Below are 12,047 nucleotides of genomic sequence, written 5' to 3'. Positions count from 1 at the left end.
AGAGTATCAGCAGTGTAAAAGAGGGGGTGGGGTGGGGGGGACCACTCACCTCCCTTTTGACCTCCTACTCTCCGCAGCAATCATAGCTGCTGATGGAAATATATTGTGTGATATGCGTTAACCTCACAGAGTCTAGTGGAAAAGGCAAAACTAGCCTACCCACAAGTCCAATGATCTGGTCCCATCTTCCTTCTGCTCTCCCACCCCTCCATCCCTCATTTCCCTCCAAAGCAAGTTGACCTGTTGATTCCCAGACTGAGATATCAACTGTTCCCTCCTAGCCCCATTCTGTTCATTATCCTCCCATATTTCACTCATCCCTTTGTTTGGATGACAGTAAGAAGGATTAAGATTGATCCCAAAGATAATCTTACCGTAAAGCTACGCTACATAAAAGAAAGTCCTGCTTTTGTGTTGTTGCAAAGCATTAGTCAGCCATGTATTGAGTTGGCTCTGAGTTTTCTGCTCAACTGCCTCCCCGAATCTTGGGGCGGGGGGATCAGTTGGACTGGTAATTGTTTTTGATTGTTGTCCATGTATCTGATTCAGCGGGTAGATCATTTGGGGACTGAAGCTCTGAGCGTTTGTTATAATCAGGGCGAGTAGAGAGTCCCCAGGACAACCTCATATCAGATGTATCCCTCGCTCCTCTCATCCTTTCATCCATCCATTGTTTATCTGGGTACAATAGAAGGGAAAAGAGAAAGAAGTGAGTGAGAGGCCTCTGATGAAATGGCCAAGAGCTAAGTCTATTCAAACCGTCTTTTAATACAGTGAGTTATTTATTGAACCTTTCTGTGGCCTGGTATGTCCAACTACTCTTTTTATAGTCAGGACCTGGGGTTAGTAGGGAAAAGCTGATATCTAGACCAGATGGAGCACAGGATGTATGGGGAAGCAATTTCTTTTGGACTGGGTTGTAGATATTTTTGAGAAAGTGGGTAGACAATGGCATGGACATAGTCATGTGCAGGGACGGCCTGTTCAATAGGGCGATATGGGCGACGCACTGCCAAACGGGAAAAGGAAGGGATTTTTTTCTAATCAATTATATCACGGCAACAGTACTAGTTATCAGTGTTCTAATCTGATCTGACTGCCACTAAATGTCAAATCAGGCTAAAGTCGTGCTTCAAATGGCCCCGCCCGTTTTTGGGGCGATTTCAGTCAGGTTGAAAATCGCCCAGAAGTCTCTCATAGCCTGTCATGTAAAATCTATTTTTTTCAAATTTCAAAGCTTTCAATACATTCTCTATGGGTGTCTGTGGGCTTGCACTTACGCGCTTTCGTCATACGTGACGTAACCATGAACGTAACTAAGAAAATAGCAGCTAGCAGCGTCTCTGTTGCGACCTGCAGTGTGGCGTTATTTTATGTTTTTAATTTGTAGACTTAGTTTACAAACATTCTGCCAACCATGGATTTTTACAGTGGTGGGTTTTGGACTGATCTTGTTGATCGTGTACATACCCGCTACGAACGGACTAAATAATGAAAACGCTGCTGGCAGCGGAATCCAATACAGCTGGGAGACTTGGCTGGATGACAGAGTCCCGGACAGAGAAGTGGAGCCGGCCGGCTTCACCCTGGTCAGAGCGGACCGCGATCCTGGTAAGAGAGCGACTCTGTACCCCCCGACATTGAACTGCTTTCTGTGTCACTGCGACCTTACTATCTGCCCCGTGAGTTCCCCCAATTGTTTGTTACCGTTGTGTACTGTTGATAATCACAAGTTTACTGGAGAACTGAGACCAAGTAGAGACTTTGGACAGGGTGGATATGGTATAATAAAGGCAGTTTATTCAGAGGTAAAGATATCTGGAATCGCGTGCACGGACCCGTTCGTCAAACTCTTAGGGAGCTATCTGAAGAGAGCCCCGAAAACATTGTGTGCAGACATTTTATACAATAAATGATGTAGGTTGAATCTAGTAGTTCTGATCTTCTGATTGGTCCTGATGAGTTGGGCGAGGTCCCCTCCACTGTTGCATTGGCTCTGAGTCGGGTTCTCTGTCTTCAAATGTTCAGCCTAAAGAGAGGGGATTTTTGTGTGTGTGTGTGTGTGTGTTTAACAGTGATGATGTGTGTGTGTGTGTGTGTTATCAGTGATGATGTGTGTGTGTGTGTGTGTGTGTGTGTGTGTGTGTGTGTGTGTGTGTGTGTGTGTGTGTCCTCAGAGCAAGAACTCGTGAGTTGGAAGAACTGAGAGACCTATGGCGTGGGTGTTGTCCTTGGCCACCTGCTGACAAGGCTGACAAGATAGGACTCTTTTGTCCATTGTTATAGGATAGGAACAGCATTGATTGAAAACAAACGCCCAACACAAAATGGGTCATGCACAAGATTTTAGTCAGACCAAGCTATAACATTATATATTTACTACGACAGTACATTCAACCAAAAGCTAATATAACAAAGGCATCAGAGATTATTTATAATCTGTCACAGAAACTGGAATCCATCTCCCCAGATCAGTCAATAAATGCTTCTGGTATTGACTTATATGCTGCCCCTGTCTTCATGTTGTTGCTGGACATATCTTTTTTAAAATGTGTGTAGGTCACCTAAATCATCAGAAAAATTGCCCCTCCTGAGAATTTTTTCAGGAGCCGCCACTGGTCATGTGCACACACTGAAGTAGGCTAATTTGAGAAGTTGACGTGCCCAGGCCATGACTAATGCTCAGCAAAAAGAGAGCGGAACCGGGTAGAGCCTAGCTAATTGAAGAAGAGAGTTGGCCTAGGTACAGTATGTAAGGTTAATTGAAGACGTGAACTAGCGCAGATATGCTAGGCTAATTGGAGAAGTCAACCTGTGTAGGTATCTTTGGCTAATTGAAGAAGTGAACTAGCGCAGGTATGGTAGGCTAATTGGAGAAGTCAACCTCTGTAGGTATCCTTGGCTAATTGAAGGAGTGAACTGGCTCAGGTATGCTAGGCTAATTTGGAGAGGTCAGTATATGTAGGTATGCTAGGTTTAATTGGAGTTGTGGATGTACACAGGGCAAAGTTTAGCTAATCAGAGAGTGGAATGTGTGTGCTAGGATGATGGTTTCATTGGAGAAGGAGAGGTGTGTGTGTGTGTGTGTGTGTGCGCGCGGCTCGGTGAAGCTAATTGCGGAAGGGTGCGCTTGCAGGGCAGTGCAGCCCATTTTCTCCATCACCACGGGAACCCGATAAAAGTAATTAGCTGGACGGCATGGCACAGAGAGGTGCCAGTTGTAGACCGGAGCAGGAGAGGATTAGACACACAGAGAGATGAAAAGATAGAATGGCTAACTTTTGTGTTCTCACTCCTATCTCCCACCTTCCCTTCTTGTTTCCACTTTCTCTCTACCCCACTTTCGCTCTGTCTGCCCCCATCCTCTCTTTCTCTCCTCTTGCCTCTCTCTGTTTTCTGTTTGTTTTGTCATTTTTCCCTTACCAAAAGCTATAAATTGGAATAATAAAATCACTGTCCTGCTGAGAAGTAATCTCATTTTCCCCTCGTTCTCTCCTCCTCCTCTTTCCCCTTTATTCACCATCTCGCGCTCTGTGTCTCTCACTCCCCCCATTTTTCTTTCTTCCCACATTATTTATTGATCAGCTTCAGGCGGGTCGGTGCGTCTTTGCCTCTAAATGATTGAAGCGAATGAAAAAAAACATCACCAGGGAGCTGGACCTGTTTAATTTCCTCACTAAGCCCTGAAATGGTGGAGTATAACCCCATTCCTGCAATGGAAAATCACAATCACATCACAAGTGTAGACATGCAATGTAGGTGCAGGGTTGAAACTAAAAGCAGGTTCAGTTCATTAAATGAAATAGACCTCCCCTCACTCCCTCTCCCTGCCAGTCCCAAAGCCTCTCTCCTCCTTGGGGTGGTCCAGTCAGACATCCCCATCCCCCCTATGGCCTGTTCTGGGTTGTGTGGTGTGCAAACAGACAGATGGTCAAACAGACTGGTCTGTTTTCACTGCAGGGCTTCAGTCTCAGCCCAGAGACTGGGAAACCAAACAAAGAAGGGAAAGGGAGAAGAAAACCGACCAAAGAGGAGGAAGAAGAGGACAAGGTTTTGAAGTGCTGTTTTCAAAGGGCTGTGGCTGTGCATTGTTGGAGAGGGTTTGTTTGTGCAAGCAGACGCTATAGAGCATGTGTCAAAGTCATTCCACGGAGGGCCGAGTGTCTGCGAGTTTTCGCTCCTCCCTTGTCTTTGATTGTTGAACTAAGGTCACTGATTAGAGAGGAACTACCCTCACCTGGTTGGAATGTGGTTGACACCCCTGCTATAGAGTGTATTTGGCAGACTTTGACAATAGGATGTTCAAGTTCTGTTCTAGACTAACATGGGTGTATTTTGTTCCTTCTCCCCCACCCCCCAATACTCCCTCTCTCCTATCCTCCCTCTCTCCTATCCTCCCTCTCTTCTATCCTCCCTCTCTCCTATCCTCCCTCTCTCATATCCCCCCTCTCTCCTATCCTCCCTCTCTTCTATCCTCCCTCTCTCATATCCCTCTCTCATATCCTCCCTCTCTCCTATCCTCCCTCTCTCCTATCCTCCCTCTCTCATATCCTCCCTCTCTCCTATCCTCCCTCTCTTCTATCCTCCCTCTCTCAGGTACCACATGTCTGGTGGCCCTGCTGTCTGATAAAGAGTTGACAGTGGCGAACGTTGGCGACTCGCGCGGTGTCCTCTGTGACAAAGACGGCAACACCATCGCCCTGTCACATGATCACAAGCCCTACCAGCTCAAAGAACGCAAGAGGATCAAGAAGGCTGGTGAGCAAAAGGACATGCCTTAATAACTGGTTTAGGATCAGTTCTCTCCACCACTAGCCCTAATCTTAAACATTATAGATGAAACTTCACAACTATCCCTGGTTCAGCTGTTATATTGTTGCTATACTGAGGGGTAAACCAAGCCTCTGCCAAATGAAGATTTAAAAATATATAATCAGGAGCAGTATCCATGACTACTCCCACGACCTTGATCTCAGATGATTATCTTAACGTTTCCTTGATGACATCATAGCTTTATATAGATCACATAGATGGCGCCGGAGAAGATGGCTGCCTTTTTACAGCCCTCTAACCAATTGTACTATTATGTGTGTTTTTTCGCGTTATTTGTAATTTATTCTGTACATATTGTTTCTGCCATTGTCTCTTATAACCAAAAAGAGCTTCTGGATATCAGGACAGCGATTACTCACCTCGTATTGGACGAATATTTTTTCTTCAACGAGTCGGACGCGAAGGATATCCTACAGACACCCAACAAGGCCCAAATCCCTGTTATTCACAGCAGAAAGAGACAGAGATATCGTGGACGTAGGTCGGGGTGCCTTGTAAGGATCCGACGGCGAGCGAGTAAACTGCCTCTTCCATCAATCCTATTAGCCAATGTTCAATCATTTGAAAATAAATTAGACGACCTACGATTTACGGTTATCCTACCAACGGGACATTCAAAACTGTAATATCTTGTGTTTCACCGAGTCGTGGCTAAACGACGACATGGACAACATACAGCTGACGGGATATACGCTACATCGGCAGGATAGAACGGCTGACTCCGGTAAGACAAGGGGTGGCGGTCTGTGTATATTTGTAAACAACAGCTGGTGCACAAAATCAAATACTAAGGAAGTCTTGAGGTTTTGCTCGCCTGAGGGTAGAGTATCTTATGATAAGCTGTAGACCACACTATTTACCAAGAGTTTTCATCTATATTTTTCCACCACAAACCAATGCTGGCATTAAGATTGCACTCAACGAGCTGTATAAGGCCATAAGTAAACAGGAAAACGCTCATCCAGAGGCAGTGCTCCTAGTGGCTGGGGACTTTAATGTGCAACCAGAGGAAAATAAACTCTAGACCACCTTTACTCCACACACAGAGATGCATACAAAGCTCTCCCTCGCCCTCCATTTGGCAAATCTGACCATAACTCTATCCTCCTGATTCCTGCTTATAAGCAAAAACTAAAGCAGGAAGCACCAGTGACTCGGTTAATAAAAAAGTGGTCAGATAACGCAGATGCTAAGCTACAGGACTGTTTTGCTAGCACAGACTGGAACATGTTCCGGGATTCTTCATATAGCATTGAGGAGTACACCACATCAGTCACTGGCTTCATCAATAAGTGCATCGATGACGTCGTCCCCACAGTGACCGTACGTACCCCAACCAGAAGCCATGGATTACAGGCAACATCCGCACTGAGCTAAAGGGTAGAGCTGCCGCTTTCAAGGAGCGGGACTCTAACCCGGACGCTTATAAGAAATCCCACTATGCCCTCTGACGAACCATCAAACAGGCAAAGAGTCAATACAGGACTAAGATTGAATCGTACTACACCGGCTCTGATGCTCGTCGAATGTGGCAGGGCTTGAAAACTATTACAGACTACAAAGGGAAGCACAGCCGCGAGCTGCCCAGTGACACAAGCCTACCAGACGAGCTAAACCACCTCTATGCTCGCTTTGAGGCAAGCAACACTGAAGCATGCATGAGAGCACCAGCTGTTCCGGATGACTATGTGATCACGCTCTCCGTAGCCGATGTGAGTAAGACTTTTAAGCAGGTCAACATTCACAAGGCCGCAGGGCCAGACGGATTACCAGGACGTGTACTCCGAGCATGTGCTGACCAACTGGCAAGCGTCTTCACTGACATTTTCAACATGTCCCTGACTGAGTCTGTAATACCAACATGTTTCAAGCAGACCACCATAGTCCCCGTGCCCAAGGACACTAAGATAACCTGCCTAAATGACTACTGACCCGTAGCACTGACGTCTGTAGCCATGAAGTGCTTTGAAAGGCTGGTCATGGCTCACATCAACACCATTATCCCAGAAACCCTAGACCCACTCCAATTTGCATACCGCCCCAACAGATCCACAGATGATGCAATCTCTATTGCACTCCTCACTGCCCTTTCCCACCTGGACAAGAGGAACACCTACGTGAGAATGCTATTCATTGACTACAGCTCAGCGTTCAACACCATAGTGCTCTCAAAGCTCATCACTAAGCTAAGGATCCTGGGACTAAACACCTCCCTCTGCAACTGGATCCTGGACTTCCTGACGGGCCACCCCCAGGTGGTAAGGGTAGGTAACAACACATCTGTCACGCTGATCCTCAACACGAGGGGCCCCTCAGGGCTGCGTGCTCAGTCCCCTCCTGTACTCCCTGTTCACCCATGACTGCATGGCCAGGCACGACTCCAACACCATTATTAAGTTTGCCGATGACACAACAGTGGTAGGCCTGATCACCGACAATGATGAGACAGCCTATAGGGAGGAAGTCAGAGACCTGGCCGTGTGGTGCCAGGATAACAACCTCTCCCTCAACGTGACCAAGACAAAGGAAATGATTGTGGACTACAGGGAAAAAAAGAGGACTGAGCACGCCCCCATTCTCATCGACGGGGTTGTAGTGGAACAGGTTGAGAGCTTCAAGTTCCTTGGTGTCCACATCACCAACGAACTATCATTGTCCAAACACACCAAGACAGTCGTGAAGAGGGCACGACAAAGCCTATTCCCCCTCAGGAGACTGAAAAGATTTGGCATGGGTCCTCAGATCCTCAAAAAGTTCTACAGCTGCACCATCGGGGGCATCCTGACTGGTTGCATCACTGCCTGGTATGGCAGCTGCTCGGCCTCCGACCGCAATGCACTACAGAGGGTAGTGCGTACGGCCCAGTACATCGCTGGGGCCAAGCTTCCTGCCATCCAGGACCTCTATACCAGGCGGTGTCAGAGGAAGGCCCTCAAAATTGTCAAAGACTCCAGCCACCCTAGTCATAGACTGTTCTCTCTGCTACCGCACGGCAAGCGATACTGGAGCGCCAAGTCTAGGTCCAAAAGGCTTCTCAACAGCTTCTACCCCCAAGCCATAAGACTCCTGAACAGCTAATCATGGCTACCCGGACTATTTGCACTGCCCCCCCACCCCCACCCCATCTTTTTACGCTGCTGCTACTCTGTTAATTATTTATGCATAGTCACTTTAACTCTACCCACATGTACATATTACCTCAACTACCTCAACTAGCCGGTGCCCCCGCACATTGACTCTGCACCGGTACCCCCCTGTATATAGCCTCCCTACTGTTATTTTATTTTACTTCTGCTCTTTTTTTCTCCACCCTTTTTTTTGTTGTTTTATTTTAGTTTTTTATTAAAAAATAAATGCATTGTTGGTTAAGGGCTGTAAGTAAGCATTTCACGGTAATGTCTACACCTGTTGTATTCGGCGCATGTGGCAAATAACATTTGATTTGATTTGATCAGGGGGGCCAGTGAGTGAGGAATGGAATGCACTCCTCAAGAAAGCCCCAAAAACGTGTACAGAGCCCATTGGCCTGTGATATAATTATCATTTTTATACTGTTTCATATTCTCCTTCATGTGAAAGTGATTTTGATGGAATTGAGCCTTTAGTCAAATGAGTAACAAATCAAGTAGGACACACTGCTGTTATTGGTGGCTGTCCATAGCTCACCATCGCCATCTACAGGTTGCTGTGGGTAGTGGAGCTGCAAATAAGTCATGACAGCGAAGGACACACAAACTGGGTAAGCTAGTTGGCTAGCAGTTTCTAGTAACTGACCTAAATAACTATGTGTAAGTGTAAAGTCAGTGGTCATAAGTTCACACCAGCTTCCATGACTGTTTACAACATATGCTCTGTCATTATGACAGTGTTATTATATAGCTATTATGTGGTCCTCTGTAGCTCAGCTGGTAGAGCACGGCGCTTGTAACGCCAAGGTAGTGGGTTCGATCCCCGGGACCACCCATACACAAAAATGTATGCACGCATGACTGTAAGTCGCTTTGGATAAAAGCGTCTGCTAAATGGCATATTATTATTATTATTATTATGCAGGGTTCAAGTTAAGGGTAACCCTGTGTTTCCCTCCCATTGAGTATGGCTTCCAAGTAAAGCCTTTTATCCAGTGCGTTACTCTGATTCCTTTTCATGGGTAATTCTCTGGTAATCTGGCTCGGTACTCTGGCAGTGGGAGAGAATACAAACACACAGACACACACACAGGCAGGGCTGCACAGACCTCTTGTGTATACTGTTTATTTTTCTGCTTTACCTTCAGTATGTGAACTGTGTCCAATATAAACTATTATGTCAGTGAAAGGATGTTAAACCAAAGAAAACACATTTGGTGCGCTGATCCATTTATTAATTTTTTTCACCCTTCACTTGAATGTCTTCATACTGTGGTTGATAAAGATTAATGGATCTGCTCATGGGTTTAGGAACACAAAATGTATTTTATCTCTTCATCCCGTCTGCTGTAACTAAAAGCCAAAGGTTTCTCTTTTCCTCTCTCTGTCATCCCTCTCTCTCCCATCCTCCCCCCTCTAGGTGGCTTCATCAGTTTCAACGGTTCGTGGCGTGTTCAGGGCATCCTGGCCATGTCTCGCTCGCTGGGCGACTACCCTCTGAAGAACCTGAATGTAGTCATCCCCGACCCTGACATTATGACCTTTGACCTAGATAAGCTGCAGCCAGAGTTTATGATCCTGGCGTCGGACGGGCTGTGGGACGCGTTCAGCAACGAGGAGGCCGTACGCTTCATCAAAGAGCGCCTCGACGAACCCCACTTTGGCGCCAAGAGCATCGTCCTGCAGTCTTTCTACCGCGGGTGCCCAGACAACATAACCGTCATGGTGGTCAAGTTCAAAGGTGCCGGTGGCAAGGCCGCAGAGCAGTAGACCTACTGATGCATCCAAAGGAGAGATCTATATTATATATGAATATATATGTATGTGTATGCATAGGTTTAAAAGAAAACAAGCCGGCAGTTTTTGGAGAGAGAACTGTTTGTATCGAAGAGATTTACAGAAATTAGCCATTCGCCACCATGATGCAAACACATACAAATTCACTCACACTCTCTAACAGTCACTTGTTTTGTTTTTTCTTCAATCCACATAACATATCATTAATATGTTTTTAGTTTTTTTAAAGCAGTCATATCCTCAAGGCCCTACACTGTGTCACTGTTTTGCATAAGAGGTACACCGAGATATCGACATAATTTGAAGACGAGACCGAGTTGCAGTGATTTGTACATATCTGCTGATAAAGGTTTTCTCAGAGGTCATCTGATTGGTGCTTACATACATCAGAGCACCTGTAACTGGATACCTGTTTGGTTAGCCAGAGGGGCTAAATAGTTTATGTTTTAAAGAGAGCTGAGACTAGACAAACTTAACTGTGTTCTCTTCTGTTTTGTCTAGCATGGCCTATTTCTTTGGCCAATCAAACAGACAATGTGACTGATTGGATTAAGATGGCATTAGGAGATACATGCTCTGGGGTCCTAATCAACAGACTGTTTTTGCCTTCATGAGTGTATCGTATCAAATCACATTCAGTTTGATGCTTCACTGTCACCCCTTGATTTCTAACATTGTTCTGTCATTCTAAACATTGGCCATCTTGTCTGTCAGCTCCATAGACATTAAAACCGGTCAGCTCCCTAGCTCCATGTTGATTTTTGACCTGCAGTGGAGTACCCCCAAATGACTGCACTGAGAATTGCAACTGTATTTTGAAGTTCAGAAGTTTATTGGTACTAAATATAATAGATTCCTTTCCTCATTCATGCAGACTACTAATGATGTCATCTATACCTGTCTGTCGACAACAGTCTGTGGTCGTCCCTCTGCCCAGAATGCATTTCTGTAACTCTAATCCCCTGTTAACCCTGATCTAGGAATGAGTGGCATTTTGACACTAGTTGCACAAATGTTTGCACCATGCTGTTATTAATAATTTTATGTCATTATTTTTGAATTAAGTATACAAATTAATTTTGACATGCGCATTGTGCTGTTTTAATACCCTACACGTCTTTATTCTGATCATTGGCAGCCGATTTGTCTTTCTGAAGTTGGGTTTAGTTCTATGGTCTCATGCTCCCTCTACATCAGGGTTCTCTGGGGTGGGAGAGTACATAGTAAAAAGACCATCCCTGTCACTGCCTGTCATATCGTACAGCTAACTTTTTAAGTTTTATTTCTGTAAACTGACAGACTCAAAACATAATATGAAGCCTTTGAATTCAATATTTACTTGTTGCCTTATTTCTTTTAAATATACATGTCCTCTCATGAATTTGTTGCCAAAACTAACTCCTTGGTTTGTAATGTTTGTTAAACATGCACATCGCATGTAGATATCATATCTCACGTGTAGAATACCATCACAAATGTCTCCATGAGACAAGGAAGTGTAACATGAATGTACATACTGTTCCCATGTTATCCTCCCCCTCCACACCTGCAATGAAGAAAGCAATGCACCAACTCTTTGGTTGATTAACAAAAGAGGTATTTACTAGATTAGTATGTTTATGCGCTTTTTCAGTTGTACATTCTTCCAAAATAATGTATGTTACAGAATGTTTATGTGGAGTTTGTATTCGTTTTTGTTGAATTTAAGAAACTGTGTAAAAACAGAAAGATCTGTGAATTTTAAGATGAAATCAAACAGATGATAACAATAAAAGGATTAAAGATGATAGCATTGTCTTTTTTGGTCTTTATTCATGGGAGAAATAACTGATGTTAAATTATATTTGATTGGTTTGAGAGAACTGCAAATACAGTATATTTCAATGACCATGCTTGATAGTGCTGGTGAGTGGCCTAAAGAAGCCTGATCATGCCACCTGTTGGTTTGTCAATAGCACTTGTTTTGTACGGTATTTTTGATTTGATTTTATACGGTAAATGGGATACATGGTGGTAGATGTTGACTGGGTAAATCCAGGTAACATTTTACATTAAGGTATACTTAAATTGATTTATAATGGGCTTTATACGTAGTTTATAAACATAATTGTTAGTTTGTTTTATAAATCTATAATAAACTGTTAATATAATAAACATTGTGAGATTTTTTCACATGTGCCCTGTTTTCAGCACTTCAAACTGCATTATCTATATTGAACAAAAATATAAACGCAGCAATTTCAAAGATTTTGCAAAGTTACAGTTCATGTAATGAAATCAGTCAATTGA

At 44.4% G+C, this 12,047-nt stretch overlaps 1 protein-coding gene across 1 annotated transcript in view; it reads left to right on the top strand.

Annotated features, from left to right (window-relative positions):
• The window catches only part of LOC311102112 (protein phosphatase 1L-like), a 60,083-nt gene extending 48,538 nt beyond the window's left edge, over positions 1-11,545 (top strand). The window contains exons 3-4 of the mRNA XM_084143343.1: positions 4,597-4,758; positions 9,382-11,545. Of these exons, the coding sequence (XP_083999469.1) occupies positions 4,597-4,758; positions 9,382-9,731 (512 nt within the window). The 3' untranslated portion in view covers positions 9,732-11,545. The remainder of the gene's footprint in view (positions 1-4,596; positions 4,759-9,381) is intronic.
• Positions 11,546-12,047: the final 502 nt, after the last annotated feature.

This window comes from Coregonus lavaretus, assembly GCF_964263955.1.
Source record: "Coregonus lavaretus genome assembly, chromosome: 26".
NCBI classification, from domain to species: domain Eukaryota; kingdom Metazoa; phylum Chordata; class Actinopteri; order Salmoniformes; family Salmonidae; genus Coregonus; species Coregonus lavaretus.
The sequence above is the reverse complement of the archived record's forward strand: the minus strand, read 5'-3'. Positions and strand labels throughout refer to the sequence as shown.